A 22260-nucleotide genomic window follows, 5' to 3' on the forward strand; every position below is an offset into this window, starting at 1 on the left:
TGGTGCCACAGTTTGGGAGTACCAGGAGGGGATGGGGAAGGAAAGGGGCTGGGTTGGGGCTGGACGTGGACGGGGTTTGGTGCCTGGAGGGGGACTCTGCCGAAACGACGGTCTCAGCAGGGCGTGGAGGAGGGGAAAGGCAGAGTCAGGCCTCAGAGTGTCCCCAAAGTCCCTCCCGCAGCCACAGCAGAGAGGGGACAGGGCAGGCGTCCCCCCGGGTCATTTTCAAGTCCCCGGCCAGGATTGCGGGGGCACAGGCGGCTCCCGCTCCCATCGCTGCAGTCGCAGGCACGCGGCTGGGCTGGGGGGCGTCTGCGTGTGCCTGCGTGCGATGGCTGTGAAAGGGGACGACGTACTGGACGTCTCAGGGGTCCCGCGGGGGAAAGGATGGGATACCCGCTGCGATGAGCCCTCGGCAGAGGCGCGATGCCGACGGGGCTGTGGCTGAGGCCAAGCATGGGGGACATCGGGCTCACCGGGTGATGGGCCAAGAGGGGTTTAAGTCTCTTTTGGGGCATAAATGAGGCTTTTGATGGCCGGGGCCTGTGTGCCACAGTCATGAGACCCCGATCACAGGCCGAGCTCAGTCATGGGATCCAGGAAACTGAATTAAAGCGTCTTAAGGAGCTTTTTTCCGAGCTCTGCTCTGGTTTTTCACGTGCTTGTCATATGAACAAAGATGGTATAAAAGGGCAGAGGGGAAGGATCCCATCTGTGGTCGGGCTGGGAAGAGGGGAGGGTGCCGGAGGAGGGATGCCAGGGTGAGGGGCTCTGCATGGCGCTGGCTAAGATGGAGGGAAGGGGACAGGAAAGGACAAGGAGACGAGAGGATGTGCTGGCAGCAGCCCCTGGCTCTGCCCTGCCAGGTGAGTGAGGCAGCGACCTGGGGCCGGTGGAGGGGACAGCTGGGGACAGGGATGGCGGCAGGTCTGGGGGAACAGAGCCCATCTGCCCCCGCGCCTCGAGCAGCACAGACGCTGTGAGCAGCCCAGCGTGCCCGCGGCTGTGCCCAGACACCGGCGGCACTTCCCTGGTGAGAGACGGTGAGCGTGGCATCGTGTCACGGGGAGGAGGGAGCGCAGGTTGCAGCAGGGCACCCACCACCCTGCGCTGCCGGCTGGCGGGGGACAGGGGTGGCGGGTGCCCAGCGGTCCCCGAGGTCCCCCTGTGCTGGGTTGGGTCCCGGGAAAGGTGCCTGGGCCCGGCCTCTGTGGGTGGGCAACTGCGGGATGGACCCATCCAGCTCTGCGCTGTGCACACGCGCACACACGTGTACGTGCACACACACGTGTGCACACACAGATGCGCGTGCCTGCACACATGCATTCACACGGGCACACAGACGTCCGAGCACAGAGCGACCTGCACACGCGCGCACCTGCGCAGGCTTGCACACACATTCACATCCACACGCGTGCACACGCGCAGCCGTGCACGCATGTGCGCACACCCCGGCACACACACGTGGACGTGCACGCACACTCGTGCAGCCCCACGCTGCCGCGCTCCTCACTCCCTCGGGTTTGCACACGCAAACCCACACATTCACCTACCACCCCCCTGCAAAAGCCAGCGCTGCCTGAGCATGCAGCCCCGCTTGCACCCTGCACGCCCGCCATGTCCCAAACTGTCCCCAGGGAGGAGAAGCAGCACTGGGGCCCGTGGGTCGTACCGGGGAGATCCATGGGCTGGTTTTCACCTCCTGCAGATGCGGCGCAGGCTGGGGATCCCCCAGCTCCCTCCGGCTTCCATTCCCTCCCCTCCTGGCTCACGTCTCTCCTCCGTCTGCAGGAGCGGTCAGCGGGAGGAGTGCGGGGCCGCGGCCCCCTGCCCCCTGTGAGCTTCCCTTTGTCATCCTATGCCTGAGCGATGCCTGGAGGCTGGGACGGTGAAGGGAGGCCCACGGGCTGCCACAGCCCTGCGGCGACGACGCCTGGACAGCACGTGCGGGACCACACACTCGGGGCCAGGACCCGAGTGCTGGGGGGCTGGGAGCACCCTTGGGGAGCTGGAGCATCTCCTTGGGGGGGCCAGGAGCACCCTGCGGGGCTGGGAGCACTCTTGGGGGGCTGGAGCATCTCCTTGGGGGGGCCAGGAGCACCCTGCGGGGCTGGGAGCACTCTTGGGGGGCTGGAGCATCTCCTTGGGGGGCCAGAGCATCCCCTTGGGGGGCTGGAGCACCCTGGGGGGCTGGGAGCACCCTTATGGGGCTGGAGCATCCCCTTGGGGGGCTGGAGCACCCGGGGGGGCTGGGAGCACTCTTGGGGGGCTGGAGCATCCTCCCCAGGCTGGCCGGTACCCAGTGGGTTGGGGCTGGGCAGCGTGAGATGCGGCGGCCACGCTGTTGCCCCAGGGTGTGGCTGGGGTTACGGGGTGTCACGGAGCACCCCTGGCCATGGGGGGGCTGGGGGGCGAGCGGGATGCTGCAGCAGGGCCGGGGAGGAGTCTCCCATGGGGGACGTGGACCATGGCGGGATACGTGTGGGGCGGTACCAGGATGGGGCTAACCGGGACGGGTGTCACCCCGTGCACCCCATAGCCCATCCCTGCGAAGAGACGACCCTGCGTGAGGATGTGTTAGCAGCTCTGGGGAAGCCCCCGTTCTCCCACCGCCCTGGTTCTTCCTCCAACTTCGCAAACTCCTGGCTGGCACCTCGTGCCAGGGCCGAGCTGGGACAACGGGAAAGTTCCTGCGTGGATGCAGAGAAAATCTGTAACCCCCACCGTGGGGAGCGGAAACTTGCCCCTGGAGGTGCTTTTTTACGGTGATGCAAAATAACAAGCAGGGAGCGGAGGTCTGCAAGGTGGGAGGCTCCCGGCACATGAGCAACTCCAGCTGGTTTCCTTTTTGTTTGGCTCTTTTCCCCCAAAAAAACTCGACCCAATTCACCCAACCACAGGTTTATGACGGGGTGGGGATCGGCTGCGGGGAGGCAGGGACCCACTCCCCGCAGGAGATGCTTCGCCTGCAGCTGGACCCGGGGCTGGCGGGTGGGGGTAAGGGTTTGGGGACACCCTCTTCCCCCCAGTCACCCCGGAGCCCCAACCGCCCCAGGGCTGGATCCAGCCTCCTGCTCCAGGAAGCAAAGTGGGAGCATCCCCCGCGGCAGGTCTGGAGCCACGTTTCTGGGTCGCATCCTCCGTTCACTCCCTGCTGTGTCGGGGAAGCCCAGCACAGCGTGAGGTCTCCCCAGCACAGGGAGCAGGTCCCCGCTGTCACCCAGCAGCAATAACGGGCTGTGGTGACAATGAGTTTGGCCCACATGTGGTGGCATCCCTCTGCCTGGCTCTCCCCGGGGAGGAGAGGCAAAAACACGGCGGGACGTGCGCCAGCGCAGCCCTCGCTCGCTCCCGAGGGCATCCTAAGGAGCGAGGGCTGCGCTGGCGCACGTCCCTCCGGCTGCCCCTTGTCCCACATGGGGACCCAAGGTGCTGTGACAACCTTGCCGCATGCCTGAAACCTGTCCCGAGGTTGTTCCTTTCCTTAACTTAAATTGGGACATTTGGCCGTTGAATGTGAGCCGTGCCAGGAGGCAGAGCGAGCATCAGCTGGGTGTCCCGGGGACAAGCAGCCGGGGAAATCCCCTCATTTCCTTGCAGAGGGGTCGGAAGCTTTTAGTGGGGGGAGATGAGGTCGGTCTTGTGGACCCATTAGTCGATCTGGGAGGCTGCGGCGGGAGGTTCAGGTCCTTGGCAGGGTTGGATCCACCAGGACGCGTGAATCTGGGGGTCCCTGTTCTCAGAGGGGTTGCCTCGGTCTGTGCAGGATCCCTCGGGACCTTATCCAGTGCTGCTAACTGGGAGCTGAGTGGGCATCCCAGTTAACTGAGCTGCCCCTTCCCATGTGGGGAAGCGGAAGCGTAGCCAAGATCAGCCTAAATTGATTTTGGGCAGTTTTTCCATGTGAGGTCCTCCAGGTCTGGAAATAAATGAATGTTTTATTTTATATTATTTTATTTTAATTTGGCAGCTTGTGAGTTGAGTAAGCATGGGGCGAGAACTATAAGGGAAATAACGTTATTCAGCGTGTCTGTGCACATGGTATCTCTACAGAGTCTTCTCTATGACAGCTGAAGTTACATAAAATAGATTTATCTATATCATAAAAATAAAAATGCTTTCTTTTTTTTGGGAGAGAATAGCTTGCTTTTCTAGCCCTCGTGGGAGGCAGGGAGCTGGCTGGCAGGAGCCTGGGTGGGGATGCTCAGCGTGAGCCCTCCCTGGGTACCTTGTAAAGCAACTTGTGTTGGTGGCATGTTTCTGCCGGAGGGAAAGCTGTTGATCTCCTGGCGTTTCCTGCTTTTTAAAAGCTTTGTATCAATTATTCAGGTTTCCCAGGGCCGGCAGCTGCTCACCCCAAACGTCGGCAGTGCTGGGGCATCGGTCTCCTGCTCGCTCCCGCCTGCGTGTTGTTCCTCTGCCGATGTTCTCAGCTCCTGGACTCGCTCTGCTGGGACGCCGTGGGGGAGCGATGGGTAGGGAGGAGGCAGGATCGTCGCATTGTTGTGGTGCCGTGTTTGAAAATAAAGGGGTCTTGTTTTTTTTAAGGCTACTATGAAACATGACTTTTGTGATCTTTCCCTTGTCCTTCCTCGGGGCCAAGGACTCCTCCTCCTTGTGCACCTTTCTCTACATCATCTAGCTGGCTCCCTGCACTGCCTCAGCGCTTTCCACCCTCTCTTTCCCATCTCTCCTTTCACAAACAATGAGGCTTTCCTGGATCATCCCTTCTCTCCGGGCTGATGCTTCTGGCTACACTTAATGGGATTTCTCCTCGAAGGGCTTGGTCACTCGCTGTCATCGCTGAACGGCCTCACCTGCTGAAGGTGGAGACTCCCTCCTCCGAAAACTCAAGGTAGGGGCAGCACTGGGTGATTCCCAGGAGCTGCAGATGCCCCTTGCCTGCTTGAACCCCCCCAGGGCTGGCCCCGAGTCCCTGCTCTGGTGCCGACTCAGCACAGACAAATGGCTGTTACCATGTGCCTCAGTTTCCCCACTGGTAAATGTGAGTGTGATGCTTGCCTGGGGAAAGGAGGGAGCGCCGGGTCTTCATGGCGGGCAGCAGTGCAGGAGTTTGCTCCTCTGTGCGGCCTCAGGTGAGTTATTTCTGCCTCAGGTCCCTCTCCCAAGACCTGGCTGGCGTTCTGCTGCTTTCCAGAAGGCCGAGGCCGTGCTGGGGGCGGTGGGCCGCAGCGCAAGGACCCTGGGGCTGTCCCTCTGGCCGCAGCAGGCAGGATCTGGCGGCCTTCGGGCAGAGCAGGGGCAGCCCAGCCCGGTGGGGCGGCTGCAGCACTGGGCCTGCACCCTCCTTCCTCAGCCTCTCCCCCTGGCTCTGCGGGGTTCTGGGGGGAGCTGGTCCAGCAGTGTGCCCAAAACCAGCTGAACTTAAGAGATATTCTTGACGGCATCTCCTACAAACTGGGCGTACGCCAGTTTTGGCTCCGAGAGGGTGACGGGCGACTGACCTCCAGCCCCGGGGGTTTGTCCCCCTGCGGCCGTTGGGGGCCCGGGACTGCCCCAGGCCCTTTCCTGAGGGAGAGACCTATGCTCCCAGGCCTGCAGCCGCCGGGCAGAAGCCAGGAAGGCCCCGGCACCCCGAGGGCGGCGGCTGAGGGGCGCGGCGGAGCGGGGCGGTGGCCGGCGGGCCGGGCTCGCCTCAGCGCGGGCGCCTCCCTCTGGCCGCCATTTTCCTCACACTCCCGCCGTTTCCCCTCCGCCCGCCCTCTCCCTTAGCCCCGCCCCGCGCTCCGCTCAGGCGCGCCGCGGCCAGCCCTGTGCGGGCAGCGGCGTCGCGGGGGCCTCGCCGCCCGGCCTGGCGGTTCCAAGATGGCGGCGGGGCCGGCGCCGGTGGTGTGAGGCGGGAGCGCGTCGCCGCCGCCGCCCGCGCCTCCTCTCCCCTCCCCGGGCCCCCGCGCTCCGGCCCCGCTCCCCGCCCCGCAGCCGGCGGGATGCTGAGATCCACCGGCTACTTCCGCGGCATCGACTGCCCCTTCCTCAGCGCCGGGGGGCCAGGGCCGGGCGGGGGCCCGCCCTGCCGCCGCCCCTACTGCCACTTCCGGCACCCCCCGGTGGCGGCGGCGGCGGCGGCGCGGTGCGGAGCCTCCGGCGGCCCCGGTGCGGGGTTCGCGCTCGGCCACGGCGCAGGTACGGCCCCGGCCCGGCCCGCCGGGTCGCGGTACCTCTTTCCCCTTCCCCCGTCTCTCTCCCTCCCCGGGGTGTGGCTGCTCCCGGCCCTGCGCCGCCCTCGACCCCCGACCCTGCCGCCCCCCACCCCGGCACTGCCCCCCAGCAGCGGCATGGCCTCCCCCTGGCAAGGACAGGCCCGCGCCCTTCCTCCTCCTCACGCCCGCCCACCCTTCAGGGCCTGAATCTGCCTCTCCATCCCACCTGCTCCCAGGGCTCAGGTGTCCCGTTCCCCCCCCCCCCCCCAGTCCCCTCTCGGGTGGGGGTCTGTCAGCATCCTCCAGGCGGGGCAGGTGGGTCCCCCTCGCCCCTGAGCTCTTGTGTTCAGCCCTGCCGGGGCTCTGGGCCCTTGGTTGTCACCTCTCGTGGCCTCTGAAGGGCCTTTTCTGCCCCACCGGGTGAGAGAGAGAGATGGGTGTCTCCTCCTCCTCGTCGTCGGTTGGATCCCGCAGTTGCTGACTGACACAGGAGTGGTGGGGAGCAGCTCTCCAAAATGTCCGATTGCCTGAGGACAGCCTGTCTCCTCACCAGGACGGAGGCTGCAGAAGGGCAGCTCTGTTCTGATCCCTTTCTTTGTCCCTCCAGACACCCCAGCTCACGTGGCAGTGAGGTGTCAGGGCAGTCTTTCAAATGTCTGCTAAGAGTTGCTGTGCTGTCACAGCCCTTCAGGAGATGCATAGGTTTTGGGAGCTGGAGGTGATGTCTTCTTGAGGCAGGTCCTGCTGGTGGGGTGTCGCGGGGGGGCTGCGGTGAGCTGGGCCCTCTCCCGATGAGGGACTTGAGTAAGGCATGGAGTGCTGCCAGGTTTCTCAAATGAAGCTTGGCTACAAAAAAGATAGTGAGCTATTGTTCTCTTCCATTATTCCAGCAACTCTTGTCATTTTACTTACACACATTATTTGCTGATCTGCTTATTTTATTTGGCGAGAAAAGCCTAAATTCTTCTCCCTAGTAAAATGCTGCTTGCTTTCTTTTTGTTAAAGCTTTGTTATTTCAGTTAGTTATACTTGCTAGTATGTCTGGTCTCCAATAACCTGAAGGAGAAGTTGTCAAAATAAAGCACAACTTGTCGTGTTTTTTCTGTACTTGCTTAATTTTGGGTTATTCACAAGTTGGAAGGAGACCACGTGTCTCCTGGTTACCAGGTGGTCAACTTACCACAACTGTGGTTTTGTTTAAAATGAAGGAAGCGTACTCAGGGCTGTCACAGGCAGACAGATACCATATTAGAAAGATAAAAGTTTTTGCCTCTTTCAGTGTTCTTTTGAATTTGAAAAGCTCCCTAGAACCCTTTAGGATGGTCCTCTAGATGCTTGATATTATAATTAACTTTCAGTGTACTATTCCTGTTTGTCTTTAAATATCTGTAGAGTGTCAGTTTTGGGACTAGATTTGCTCATTTTGGTCTGCCACCTGAAACAGATGCAGCTGTACTAAATAAATGCTGGTGCTGGTTTTGATTTTCGAAATGGGGAAGTGAAGGTTGGTCTTTAGTAAAACCTCCTGGTGCACCTGGAAAGCGTGTGCAGCTTCTAATACTGGCTGAAAAGCGTTAATGTAAGAGCTGAGTGTGAATGACAAGAAAGAAATGATCCCAGTTCTGCTCTTGCTAGGCCTGGCTTGGATATGTTAGTGACCCAGGAGAGAAAGCTTGTGTTTTGGGGGGTGAGAGAGGTTTACTTACTGTATTATGGCTCTTAGAGAAGCTCTGGCTTTTGTAAACAAAAGCTATAAGCATGGGTCTGTTTTCTTATGTGAAGTGTCTGCCACTTGCGAAAGAAGCAGGATCCCGAGGCTCAGCTTCCAGCCCGCTGCCTCCCACTCCCCTCAGCCAGCGCAGCGTGTGCTCCTGCCCTCTTTCCCAAACTCTTGCCATCTAACCCATGGCACGGCTGTCATAACCAAGGATCTGTAAATTCTGCCTCAGCTTAGTGTTGGACTTCAGCCACTTTTTCTATGTTGATTTCGATTGAGAAGTGGAAAATGAGTGATGAACCTGCCACAAAACGCTGTCTTTTAGAAAGGACTTCAGCGGGGTTGTGTAAGGTGCCTGATTTCTACAGGAGCTGAAGACGCTTTTGCAGTTATTTTTTAAGCAGTGCTATGGCTTAGCTTCATCTGAAGGGTTCAGGTTGAAGTGTTCCCATCTTTTCCTCTGTCTGTCTGAAGCTCGTCTAGCCTGGAAGGATGTATTTAAGATTTACACTAGAGGGTGTAGTAGTTTAGCTAGCAACCAGGCAACCATCTTCTTGAAAGCAGGTTCTCGATCCAGCATAAGTTGTTCCCTGTCAGTGAAACTGCCTGTCTCATTTTAAAGTAGCCTTATAACAGTGCACTGGGGCATGTTTGACCTATTTAATCACGTCACTCGATAAATAAGCTTTAAAAGCATAATTTTTTTGCTAAAGCAGGTGGGTACCTACACCAAGAGCTACAGTGCAGATCTGTGTTTTCTGGGATAGTGCCTTGAAAAAAGGGTAACATCTAAAGAACCAGCCTGCTAAGCATTTTGATTCGAGGCTGATGTTGACTTTGATGTTTGAAGATCGCTGTAGGACTGGCAGTAACCCCAAAACTCCTAGTAGATCTTCCATAGCCTTGAAAGTAGCTTTTGAAAACTGAGGAGTGGAGCTGGCCTTGCCAGGCTGTGGTGGGAGGAGGCTATGGACACGTGCCAGATGGAGCAGAGAGGAGGTTAAAAGAGGAATTAGTGGGACGTAGTACTGTTCCCCTTTTCTTTGCCCTCCTCACCGTTCCAAACTTTCTGAGGAGCGGAGTGTTTAGATGTTCGTAATAGATGATCCTTATTTTTCACACAGTGCTTTTATGGTCCCAACCACTGGGAGACAGTGGTGAAGAGGCCTCCATTTGAAGATCAGCAGCAGCAGGAGGACTGAGTTTTCCCCCGTCTGCTGCTGTTTGCATGTGGCAGGCGTTCCCTTTTCTTCCCCTCTGAAAGCAGCTCAGTAAATACAAACTTGTTGGGTGAGGAGGGAACCGGCATGATGCGTCTGGTCTGTAGGGCACGTTTGAACTGGGTTCTGAAACGTATGATACTTCATGTGGGAAATCTGTTCCAGTGTCTTTACTGCAAGTATCTGCCTGCGTGGTAAAAGGATGTGGCTACCTGGAGGCTTGTGGAAATTCAGGGCTGGCTGAAAGCTGAGGGAGGTGCTGGGGCGGTAGCATGCACTGCTGTGCTATTTCCACGGCAGTGTTAGTGGGCTGAGAGATGGGATGTGAGCCTGTGCAGGACTGGGAATCTGGAGATTGCAAATTCTAATCCTGACATGGCTGAAGTGCTTTTTCCATCTACAAAATGACTAAAACCCACCTGCTTCAGAGCAGGATGAAAAGCTTATTGAATGTGTGTGAAGTGCTTTGAAAGTGTTGCTGTGTAAGTAGGAGGGAAGAGTTGCCTTCAGTCCTAAAAGCGTCTCTTCAAGAGCTGGAGAGGAGAAAAATAGGTCTCTCTTTAAAGTCTAGGTCCTGAGTATGCTGAAAGACGTAAAAGAAGCATAATATATCTCTTCATAAATACCTTGAGGAAACCAGCTCTTTGGTTTGCTTGGTTTGATAGTAGCTGTCAGGAGATGCATAAGAGGTGGATGTTTTTTGAACCCAGAGCAGAAAGCTGCGTCCAGGTCTGGAGGTCTGAGTTCCCCTTTGTCTGCTCTGATCCTTGTGTTAGCGTGAGATGGAAAGAGCAAGGCTTTCAGCACCCTGCCTTGAAATACTTTATTCTAGAGTGGTGTGTACTGGCAATTGCTCGGCAGTTTTCTGGTATGGTCCAAAGCTTGTGGAGCGGTTTTCTTGCTGTGCGGATTTTCTATTTGAATGGGCAAGGCTTTGCAGATTAGATTAGATTGCATCTTTGAAAGGTGACTGGATGGGTTTGTGTGGTACCATCCAGCGACTGAGTTTTTCACCTCTGTGTGGTTTACGCTACCCACCCCACAAGTAAGCCCCTGTAACACTGTTTGGCTCCTGTTTGCCCAGGTCAGGTGCGGAGAAATCCTTGGGCTTATCTCCCCAGCTTTAACTCTGTTGATCCTGTCACTGATGTAGGAAGGCACTTCACCTCTCCCTTCTTCAGAGTCTTCAGCCAGAAAGCAACCACGTGGGATGACTGGGTCTTGTATATAAAACGCTGTGCAAAATGACACTTGGTAAAACCTAAAGTGGCTCTTTAAATGTAAAAACCCAACTTTAGTCATCCTCAGCCCATGCGTCACCATATGATCGGGGCTGTTGTCTTCTTCACCTGTCAGCACGTTGCTGAGGGGCTGCACGTTAAACTCAGCAATGTTTGGTGGGAGCAGCCTGTCTGCACTGTCTGGGATTGCCTTTGTAATTACTTATATTGCAGTGCAGGTTCATGCCATGTGTAGAAAGGATGAAAAAAAGTCTTCAACAGATGTATTTTCCTTCCTGTAGTTGATGTTGTGCAAGATTAGCTTCTTGTAGGAAAGAGCTTTTATTATTGTGTTTGCTACAGGGAAATTGAATGAGCAGAAATGGAAACTTATGAACTGGCTTTGGTATTTCTTCACCAAGAGAGGGAATCGGGTGGTTCGGTGTTTGGTGCTCTAGTCCGTGAACTGCATGTGGGGGGCATTGCTAAGAGTGCTTTTTTTTTTTCCACATTTGTGTTTAGGACAGTAATTACCAAAATGTCACCAGTGGATGTTTTTTTAACTGAGTTTTGAAATGAAGAATAGAAAACCCACTTGACGGTAAGGTTAGGACGTGTCTTTTCATGTAAATCAATGTCATGGCTTTCCAGCGGTTAGGGATTTCTGGTCATTTAACTAAATTGTCAGTTATGGCAGTTTTCCTGTGGGTGGGCAGGTGCAGCTGCTTTATGTGTCGGGATTTCAGTGTGGGCTGGCAGGGCACTTCCGATTTTTGGTCTTTCTGCAAGTGGTGGTGTGCTGTGGGGAGACTCGGCCCTGAGCTTGCACGTGGCTCTTCCTCGCTCCAGTTACAGACGAGTGAAAAGCAAGAGGTGGGAGCAAATCTTCTCTGTAAAGCCGGAAGGATTTTGAAGGCTAAAAGTGCAGCGACCTGCTTGGGTGTCAGAGGCACTAGCCTTGTGCAAGCGTTGGCGAGCTCCCGGGGCTCCCCTCTGCCTGCCATAGAAGCCCTTCGTCTGCTCTTACAGGATTTCTGTCTTCAGTGTGGAGTATCTTACCTGACATTTAAATACCTCCTCTGATTTTTTTTTTTTCCCCCTCTAGTCAAACACCACGGTGCTGCGCTAGCGCTGGGGAAGCGGAAGGCGCAATTCACTAGTCCAGGGTTTCCCAGACCACTTTCTCCTGGCTGCCCTGTGCTGGGCGAGGTGGGTCGACGGCGCCGGGGCGGCGTGTCGGCTCCCGTAATACTGGAGAGGCAGCAGCGCTGGGCTGCAGGCAGGCACGCACCGACAGGCAGGGCCAGGTCGTCTCCCTGCCCCGCAGCCTCCTCCCCGCTGGGACTGCGCGTGGGCTGCGGGGCTGGAGGGGTGGGGTGGCGTTGGGCTCTGGCTGGGGAGCGTGCTGCTGGGGGGCCCGGCGGGACGAAGGGATCGCTTGGCATGACCCTGGGGATTGCTGTTTGGGAAAGCGCTGTGCTTGCCAACTTGTGTTGCTCAAATCAAGTAAAAAGCAACATGTACAGTTGGGGAGCGCGGAAAGTAAGATGTCAAAAAATCCCCCAAGGTGATAGTAGTAGCGCTAGGAAAGAAGAAAACAGTCAAAAAGCCCCTGCAGACACTTGAGTAAAACCCAGTCTGACCTGGGAGTAAATGAGGGTGAAGGCGGGACTTTGGGTTGGTAAGTCCTGCCCTAATTATCTCTGCAGCCCAGAAAGTGCTGTGTCAGCACATGGTCAGTGGTATTGTGCCATAAGCCTTTGCCGGAGTGTCTTAGCAGTACCAAGCAGATATTAAAAGCCTCAAGTACAGCATGAACAAATATCTGCAATATTTATTAACCGCGGGGAGCTCAGGTAATTCTTTGAAGTTTTTGACTTACTGTGGAGTGAACTTGTGTTTTTGTGTGGGTTGCAGTACGTGAAGAAGCAGCTGCGAGAGAAGTGCCTTCTCCAGAGAGGCTTTCACGTGTCAGCCATTCATTTAACGTGAGACTTTGGTCCTCAGGGTTACATCTCCCTCTGAAATATATGGGCTTACGCAAAAAAGTCAGCTCTGCTTTGGAGGCTTTAGTTGCACAAGGATTTTCATTTCTCTGTGAGATCTAGCCTTTTTATTAAAGAGAGGATCTGTGCTGAGAATCGGGGAGTGTGTCAGGTTAGCTGGGTAAAAGAGTCTGCGGAGCTGCAGGCGTCTGAGTCGTAAAGGAGCTGCAAAGTATTAATTCCAGCTTTTGAGTTAACTAAAGCCGGACAGGTTTTAAAACCAGTTTAAGTTTTGGTTTTAGTCCTTCGTAAGTCACAACTGAAGTTTTTAAATGTAATACAGCTTGAAAGGTGCTTTTCTTTAGTTTTTAACTTTGTTTTTCAAAGTGTCCAGTTGTGACTGTATTGAAATACTGTTGGTTTTTTTTCTTAAATGGGAGTTCTTCACCCGAAATAGTAAAAGAAATAAGGCAGGTGTTGAGAAGATAACTTATCTTGAGCAAGCCAGAGAAAGGCTGGAAAATTAAGGGACTGGTGGGTGAGAAGTAGTGTTACTGCTTTTGACCATACTGGTCAAAGTAAGTTTTCAAGGCGGAGTTGAATAGAGAGAAAAGAAGACACCAGAATACTTGAAGTATTTCTTTTTTACTTCTGCTGCTTTTAAAAGAAGACTTGCTTTACTAATTAAGTTTTGGAGTAGGTCCTTAGCTTGTAAGGATCCTGTACAATCTCACTTGTACAGGAGATGTGGAAATGTTTTCTGGTTTGTCTTTTTCTCAGAAACAGAAAAAATAAGTGTCTGTTAATTTTTTTTTTTCCCCAAACAGAATTTCAACTTTTCTTGTATATTGAGGAATAACTTTAAAGCTAAAATGAGAGAGGGAATGGAAAGATCTCCAAAGAATCCAAACATTGAATATCCAGATTAATGTATCATCGATTTTAAAACGGTGAGACGCCTTCTAGCCTGTATGATGACAGGCTGTGGGATCGGGGTAGCAGCCTGGGGAGCAATTGTGACATTTGGGGTGCCAGCCTTTGCTTTCTGCCTCTCTCCTGGCAAATACACCAGTTATGTTTGTCACGTTCCTTCCTAGGTTATGGGAGAAATCTACCGATGGTGCGATTTCCCCTTAGGAAAACATTACATTTATCACAGATCTTGACATGCCTCTGATGCTCTTTGCCTACTGCTGTCGTTTTAGCACCAGAGCGGGTGGGTCTGTAAATCGCTGTGGCAATAGAGGAATGTAAATGATGGCTTTTGCATGGGCCAGACCATCTTGTTGTGACTTTTGCATCCCTGGATTTAACTAGTCTTGCTATGTGAAGCAGTGGCGGTCCCAGCTGTCCTCCAGGACTGTCTGTGAGGCTATCAAGAGGGTGAAGCTACCATATTTAGTAGGCTTGAGGACCTTTTAGATGCCTCTTCTGCTGTGGCAGAGGCAAAACTGCACAAAATTGCAGTTTTCTTGAATAAAATTAGGAGGTGTGTACTGTTTCCCTGAATGCTGCCGTCTGAGCTGCTTCGAGGGGTGTGCCCTAACGTCCTCCTGTCAAAGTGAGCTTCCTACCGAGTGAGTCGTTCCCTGATAACGCTGTCTGCCCGGGATTGACACGGCCCACGTTGGAGCTGCTCCCTTGCTGGATTGAACCCACTCAGGGCAGGTCCGTGTCTCCTCTTCGGCCACAGCGTGTCAGCTGCCTCAGCCTCAGGCTGCTGAGCTGAGAAAATGGCTTATGGCTTGTACGAGGGTGATGTCTGGCTGCTCTTGTCCCTTGGCGTGATCCACCCCTCCTTATACTGGTTGTGGCCCCCTCCGGTGAACCCCCTGGTCAACCAGTTCAACCCACCGAGACGGTCCTTCGGTGGCACGGAGCACTTAACGTTGGCTGACAACATCTGGTGAAACCATACCCCGAACTTAAATAGGCTTTGTCACAGCAGGTTTAGAAATACCACAGTGTGATGGATGACTGTTCAAACTTTTTTCAGCCTTGCTAATATAAGACTTTCTTTTCTCGTATTGGCTTCCTTTTTTCCACTAAAGAAATGACCGTGTTGGTTCATGATGTGCTTTGACGCTGTGGCATCACATACCCCTCATGGAGTAGCAAATGCAAGGAGTGGGGTGCATGGGGAGAGGCCAGCTTGGACTAGACTGGCTGTAATACCTCTCAAACCTTGCTTCTCTTATGTTCTTAGACCGCACAAGGTTATCTATGCTTTTAGTACTTTTAATAATTAAGTTTAGTATTCAAAAAGAGAAAGAAGGAGCAAAAAAAGTCATTAGGACTAGGGTTATATTTAAAGTAGAAGAAACATTTCTCTTAGCTTCTCTTACCTGCCCTCCTAACCCATTTACTCTGGATAATTACTTGAAATGTACTATTTTAAATCTCTGTGTTAATTATTTCCAAGTGGTTGGATATTATTGTTAAATTAATTGTTGGAAATTTGCTTTGGGTACTCGCAAATGAGGTCTGCACCAAAAACTGCCATTTCTTTTGCGCTGTTTAATTCTGAAGAGTAGCAAAACTCAGCCTGCTGGTAAAGCCTTTTTGAAACATTTTGTTCTTGACAAACCACTGTCTCTTCTGTGAAGCATTAAATGAAAAGCTTAAAATAATTTTCCAATGGTGATAATTTTTCTGTAATCGCAAAGGTTGTCCATTTGCTAAGTACTGGCACTGTAAACACAGGCAAGCTGTTAAGCTAACAAAGCTGTTCTGATGACGTTAAAATAAAAATGCCTTTTTTTTTTTTTTTTTCCTCCAAAGAGGTCTCCGAACAGCTTTCACCTTCCCCATCTCCTGATGAATGCACCTTTTGTTGCCAGCTCCAGGTGACCCAGGAAAGTGGGTGACTTCATCAGCAGTGGGTCTTGAAAATGTTTGCTGTCTTTTGGCCTGTGCTGGTCCCTCTGCAGCTTGGCCAGCAAACCCTCCCGTTTTGAGATCTGAATTGCTGTAAATTTGAAAGTTTCTAATTTTTGTCTCAGTTTTGTTTAGCAGCAGTTGCTGCTGCTTAGCAACTCTGTGTTATACCTGGAAGGAAGGTAGTTGTCATCTATGTCCCACAGGCGTGCAAGAGCTTGACTCCTCTTCCAAAACCTGCAGGTTTACAACGACCAGTACCTGTCATACTTTTGGGCTTTTCTGTATTTAAAGCATCTGAAGTATGTGTTCTAGTAGGGTGCTTGAAAAAAAAAGACATCTTTTTCTCCAGAGTGATTCACTGTAAAATAAGTTTTAACATCAAACAGGTGACCTTGTACTCCCATTATTCATTTAATGTCAGCCTTTGTTTACTGCCTTCGCCTGTTGCAAACTAGAAGGACCAGTGTACAGCAAGGAGTCGCTAGCTTATAGAAGCTCTGTAATAAAACAGCTCCACCTCAGAACTGAGGCCTCGTTTCCCAGAACCAACATGACTGTAACCAGGAAAAAAAACAATCAACCTTGTTTTTTTGGCAGAATCTTGTTTTACGCTTCTATATACTCTGTGCTGAAATGGCTAATTTAAGTGCAGTTCATTTTGGTATATTCTAAAGTAGTTCTAGGTTAAATAAATTGTTCACTGAGGTCCTATGTAAATTATTAATAACTTGTTTTGTATAGTGTTGATGTTAACTTCAGCTTTTTGTGTCTCAGAAGGACTATTTCATATGTCTGAGGTGCAAACTATTTTAATAAATTAACGTATTTTAAAGAGTGTCCTGATAGCAGTTGAGTTCACAATCCTATGAGGAGTTGTCATCTCAAGTCTCATTATCTCCTGATTCTCAAAGGACAGTGTAGACTCTCAATTTTACATCCATCCAAAAAGAGTTATTTCACTATATGGTGCCTCTCACTTACTCATTTTGCTTCAGCAGAAATACTGCAGACATCTTGTATATCAGAATAGCAAAACCAGTGTAGTTCATCTTGTAGTAATCTTTCTCTACACCATGGGTATTCATATTAGTGTTTGAAACGGAGAGGAATAAATGCAAAAGCTGAGGAAGACTCCTTTGAATCTTGTATCCCGGTTGTAAGAGGGGGTGTGGGTGTAGCTGGGTGCCTGCCTGCCTGTGTGGGACTGGGCTTAGTCGCCCGGAGATCGTTTCCTCTCCTGGGTTCCTAGAAGTATAATTAGGCATCTGAAAAGGTGGCCTGATTTCAGACAGCATATTTAATTTCCCTGACTTTGGGGACTTATGTGTATATGGCTCTCCATATATATGCAGGTGTGTGTATATATATGTGTGTGTGTATATATATATATATAAATAAAATCCCCTTCTACTTGTGTTTCCATTACATTATCTGCAAATGCATCATGGCCAAAGGTGACAGTCCTGATTAGTATCGTGGAGCCCACTTACACAAGTGTCTTTCATGGAAAAGGTAGCCTTTGATCAACGGCGCTTGGGTAATTCATCAGGCCTCCTACACACCTACAAAAGAGCTCTTCCGTGATGATGCCTCAAAGCCTGCTGGCATTCTCAGAGATTATAGTGTATTTTTACATCTGGTCATTCCATTGAAAGAAAATGTGCAAATTAGTTTCATACTGTAGATGAACAGCAAAGAATCAGACATGAGGTCTGTGCTTAGGTTGTCTTCTACTTTCTCTGTATCCTGATATATTTAAAATAGTTTGCTTTTCTGTGTAGACAAAATGTCTTTTGTGTAGTTTGGGGTGGGGGGTTGGTGTGGTATTGTTTGGTTTTTTTTTTTTATTTTGGCAAGTCTTTAGATCCAGACTCTGTGTTCTCACCTCTGTTTGTTTATAGGCCACCTAATACTTATCTCTGCACAAATTACCAGGCTGTTCACTTAACAATGCTTGTGCTAAATTTTAAGTCTCGATCTTGAGTTAGAGGGTAATAGCTGACTCCTCCAGACTTCACTGCACTGGTCTCCTTAACCACTACGGAATTGATGTTTCGCAAAGCGGTGAGAAATGAGGTGGTGGGTGTGGAGGGCGCTCTGTTCTTTATCAGCTGTTAGGCTAATATTTATACCTAATTATTTTGATAATCTGTTTATATATACGAGCCTTGATGATGATGCTGTTTGCATCTAGGTTTGTTTCTGTTTTTTTCCTAGTTACCTGCGTTTCTTCATGGTTTCTTTTTCTAATGAGTCTCTGGGTATCAGTCTGTCCGGTGTACACCATCCGCTGAGATGCTCTGGTTTGCCACCTCCTCCCTCCCCCTCTCCCCCAGGGTGTGAGCTGTGCTGGGCATCGTAATGGGGAAGCGCAGACACTAGTTTTGGAAATGCTCTGTGTAGCTTGGTTGTAAAGCACTTTGCAATAGGTGGAGAGGGAACTAGTTACAGAAAAATATCACCTTGTTCCTTTTTCCCCACATTTCTGGTCCTGAGCACAGCTCAGACTGTTCTTTGGAAGATGGTGACGTCGTGCTGCGATTGCCCAGAGTCCCTGCTCAATCAGGAGCTAATTGATTTGGAAAAAACCTTCGCAAACCCAAGGGGGTAAAAGGCGTTTTATGAAACCGCTGCCTTTATTTTAACCCAGTCTCTATTATTCTGCTTGCTTGGAGGCTAATTCTGCCAACTGCTAGGCAGGTTCTTTCCTTATTACCAAAGGAAGCTGTGCGTTCATGGATCCTCTCCAAAAAAAAAAAAAGTCCAAGAAAAAACTCAGTCTTGTGAGAATGGTAGAAACAGTGTAAACACTGTTCGTTTCTGGCTGTTATAAGAAATTCTCTCATCCCTGTTAGACCTGAGAGGTTGGGTTTTTTCCTATCTTTTATCTCTCTGCTTATTGTTTTGTCCTTCTACATATTCATGTTGGAAAGCCAGTTTTACTATTGTCCTTCTAGGAAATAATAAAAAGTTCCTCTGGAACAGCAGCATCCAGAGACACTATGATAAAACAAGAATTGAAAACTGTTCAAAGTGAAAAAGCAGCCATTAACTTACCCGTAGCTTCTGTTAGCTTGCTAAATGCAGTCATCTTTATTGCTGGGTTCCTCCATTACTAGTCTAACTTTTCAAGGTGAAGTTATTTTCCTGCCTGTCCTTTGGCAAGCAGGGTGCCTGTCACTCTGCACACGCTCGTAAATGATGTCCTTTTCCTTTCCTTTTTACCAAAAGTTGGAAAGGTAGGTAGGAGAGTTTGGAACACCACGGCAGAAAGTAGAGAGCGTTTGTACTTGTGACAACTGCTCCCATGTCCTTTTCAAGATGAACGTTACAAGATGAGCTTTAACAGACTCTCCAGGTGTAAGTTGTCCCTTGGATGGGTTGCTTTGGCATTTCCATATTGTTCCATAGGGTGGACCATCGCTCACCAAGAACTCTCCTGTAGAGCTGTGCTTGGAAGAGCCATGCAGCTTTCACAGCATATCCTCTGTTCATAGTCCTAGAAATGCCTGTTAAGAGAGGCCACTTAAGGGACTTGTCTGAAAAGACAGTGTCAGGAAAGAGAAATGTTCTGGGTGTTTAATCCTGACTTGGTGGTTGTTCTGTGTGGTTGAGTTGTGTTGCCTTTGGACCTGTAGTTTTTTCATATTAGCAGCACTCACTTTGTCAGACCAAATAAGACTGGTTTTCCTGCAGTTGCCGTGAGAAATACTGAGCTTTGAGGAATATTGGGGGCTTTCAGTGGGCTGTAGGCATTGGCATCGATAAGTGAGAACCTAATCCACAGTTTTGTACTGGAATCCTCTTTCCTCCCTTGGTCGCTTCATTGAATTAAGCAGATAATTCTGTGCATACGCAGCTTCTCTTGGTCCTAATACAGTGATTCTTCTTTGGTGCCTCAAAGAATATTTAATTTATAGAGCTTTTCCATGAGTAATAAAAGCATTTTGTTAGTAGATCTTTAGTCCTTAAATCCCAGGAATAGTTTGTAAAATCTAGTCTAGCCACACACCTGCCGCTGGTCAGAGAATGTCACTGGTGGCTTATGGTATCAAACGTCTATTCTGCGGTGACAAGAGCATGGCTTTTGGTAGTGTCTTTCAGTACTGGGTTTTGATGAGAGCAGACCTTAAAAAGACCTTTTTAAATTTTGCTCCAAAGAAAATTTTACCTAAATTGCTGGCAGTAAATTATTTTTTCCTTCTCTTTTACAGAACGGGGCTATGATCCCTACAATCCAGAGCTTCCGAGGCCCTCGCTGGAGGTGGAGGATGGCGCTCTGGCTGACATTACAGATGTGACACCTGGTATTCTGGAGCTGGAGCTGGTCAACAAGGCCATTGAGGCAGTCAAAAATGAAGTTGAGAGAGAGCAGAAAAAGTATGAGGAGCTGCTAGAAACGACAAAGGAGTTCAGTGTTTCAGAGGCCTCCTCGCTGATTTCGAATACATCCGTGTCAGCTGCTGGGACACAAAATGATTCATTTACGTCCTTAGAATATAATCCAGGTAGCTACAACTTTAATAATAACTCGGACTACAACCCTACTCCTCTCACTGCTGCTAACCGGTCAAGTAAATACACTTTGGATACTTCCCGATCTAAAGGTAGCTCGTTGGAATATGTTCCCAAGGCTGTAGTACAGAATAAAAAATACAGTAGCACTGTCACTAACAATAAATATGTGATTGATGACTCTAAACCTTCTACAGACTTGGAATACGACCCACTTTCAAATTACTCGGCCAGGCTTTTGAGCAAAGCCACAACAAAGGAGCCAAAGGGGTCTAAAAGGGGTAGGGTGTCTAGTTATGAGGAATCTTACTCTCCGTCGCGAAAGAAGCTCTGTGAAGTACCTGAGGACTATGAAGTGTGTGCCAGGTTCTCTTCCTCTGAAGATGAGGCTGATGTGGAATATAAGCTAACTTCTGTTAGTTCACAATCAAAAGCTGGTTCTGAAAGCGAATCAAATGACGGGTTATCCAACAAAGAGCAGGGCACCAAACTGGATGACTTTGCTTCCCAGGATAGCAAAGAAGCGGCAGCACAGTATGGCATGGAAGACCTTCCAAGTTCACAGAAAAATCTTGCCGGAAACTTATCAGACAAGAATGCAAAAGCAGCAAAATTGTATTCTGGTAAGAACGACCAGGAAATTGAAAATAAAAACAAAGACTCAAAAGACAAAACAAAAAGGAAGAAATCAGATGTTAGTAAAACACCTGGCCTCAATGAGGTTGGTAAGAAGGAGAAAAGTAAAAATACAGAAAAAGACAAAGTGCTCAAGAAAGAAGAAAAATTGAAAACCAAGAACGAAGAGAAAAACTGCAAAGATAAAAGTGTCAAAGTGAAAACCGATGGGAATTCAAAGAAACCTGAAAAACAAAAGTCAGAAAAAGTGGATGGGCTTAAGAAAGAAAAGTCCAAGTCCACCAGCAGTAGTTCAGGGAAAAGCAAGAGTGAGGGTGTCATCAAAGGCTCTAGTACGGAGAAGCTGGGGAGCAGCAAGAAAGACTCCAAGCTGAAAACAGCTGATGTGAAGAATGGTAAGGAAACCTGTGATCGTAAAAACAAAGAGAAAGGGACCAAGACTCCAGCACTGGAGCGAAAGAAAGAAAAGGTCAGTTCTACAGGAAAAGGAGATTCAAGGAAGGGTCGAAAGCAGCGGAGTTTGAGTCACGTTGACCTGTTTGGCGATGAGAGTGGAGATGATGATGACAAAGGCCGGCCTTTGCCATCCACATTACTTGACGTGAGCTCAGACTCGGATGGTGATGACTGTGGTTCAGGCTCTGAGAGTGAAAATGAAGAGACAAAGAAAGTGAAGCGCTCTAAATTGTCAAAGTCATCGTCGTCTTCCTCAACATCTGATGACATTGATTATTCCATCCTTGAGAAAGACTTGGACTTTGAGTCAGATCCAATGGAAGAGTGTCTCAGGATTTTTAATGAATCTACAGATGTGAAAACTGAAGACAAGGGAAGGCTGGGGAAACAGGTAATGCTGGTTTGGGTTGGTTGGTTTTCTCGCATCTAAATGTGAAAGGATTCTGGTTTAGTTTAGTGGTGTTGCTTGTTTCAAGTAGCTGAAGAGGGCTACGGAGGGAGAGTCCATGTGTTGGAAGAATCTCATCCTTGTCATGACTGAGTGCTTTGGAGAGTTTACACCTGAATTTACCTTCTGGTCTGAAAGCTGCTGTGAAATGTAAGGATTCGGTTACCTTTTGTGTGGAAGGCCTTTAGCTTTCAGGGTGATCAGTTACTTCTGTCTCCATCTGGCCCAAGAACCATGGTGGCCTGGATGGCTGGAGAAAAGGCTTCAGAGAGTATGTTGTGGGTGTTTCAAAGGTAATCGAAGTTTGCTAATCTGGGCGATGCCTTCTTGCAGCATGGTTTAAGGAACGTAGTGGCCGGTAGAACCAGGACAATGTGTTGCTGCAAGTAAGTCAATGTAGTTGGCATTGGATACTTCAGAGGCTCCTCAAATTACCGTTTCCTATTTTAAATGCAAACTGCAGATACTTTATGAGGATCTCTGGATACCTTCTAGGTGGTGCAAATAAGAAATGGAGGGTAAAATTTCTTCAAAAGGTACACGGAGTTTCAGAATAAGGAGGTAAAAAGACATCATTTACATAAAAAGGCTTCTGCCAGTGACTGCGAGGTGGTCCCCAGAGGATGCAAGACCCTCATTTTCCAAGATTAAAACAGAATGGAGCAAGTGTAAAAGGCTAGAAAGCAGCTGCTGGCAGTGATGCTCTGACAGCCTCTGAGGCAGGGAAGTAGGAGCAGGCAAAACTCATCCTTCATCTTCCGACATCCAAGTTCGACTGGGCAGCAAGAGCAAACCCTCGATCCCGGGAGCGGCTGCCTGTGCATGGGCAGGATTGTTTGACTTGCTGTCCAACCCAGCACGGCCAGGTTTTCTGGTAGGGATGATTTTGCTTGCGTACAGAGCAGGTGTTCAGGGAATTGGATTGGAAGGAGCTTTAAAAAGAGAAAAAGGTGACAAATTTGGCAACATTGAGAAAACACCCCAAACCTGTCTCTGGCGTTATCCATCTGGCACATCTGTCT

The 22260-nt window shown here is 50.4% G+C and overlaps 1 protein-coding gene across 8 annotated transcripts in view; it reads left to right on the forward strand.

Annotated features, from left to right (window-relative positions):
* The first annotated feature begins 5805 nt into the window (after positions 1-5805).
* Positions 5806-22260, forward strand: part of REXO1 (RNA exonuclease 1 homolog) — a 41529-nt gene continuing 25074 nt past the window's right edge. For 4 of the 8 annotated variants that reach the window (XR_012677533.1, XR_012677531.1, XR_012677532.1 and 1 more), the window contains exons 1-2: positions 5806-6144; positions 19398-21181. Coding sequence is in view for 3 of the 8 variants with exons in the window: in XM_075175298.1 (XP_075031399.1) it covers positions 5949-6144; positions 19398-21181 (1980 nt within the window). In the remaining 5 variants the exon portion in view is untranslated. Of the gene's footprint in view, positions 6145-10895; positions 12175-19397; positions 21182-22260 lie in introns of those variants that run through there. The other 4 variants (XR_012677534.1, XR_012677535.1, XM_075175295.1 and 1 more) reach the window with 3 other exon arrangements.

The sequence above is a fragment of the Calonectris borealis genome, chromosome 28, assembly GCF_964195595.1.
Source record: "Calonectris borealis chromosome 28, bCalBor7.hap1.2, whole genome shotgun sequence".
NCBI lineage: Eukaryota > Metazoa > Chordata > Aves > Procellariiformes > Procellariidae > Calonectris > Calonectris borealis.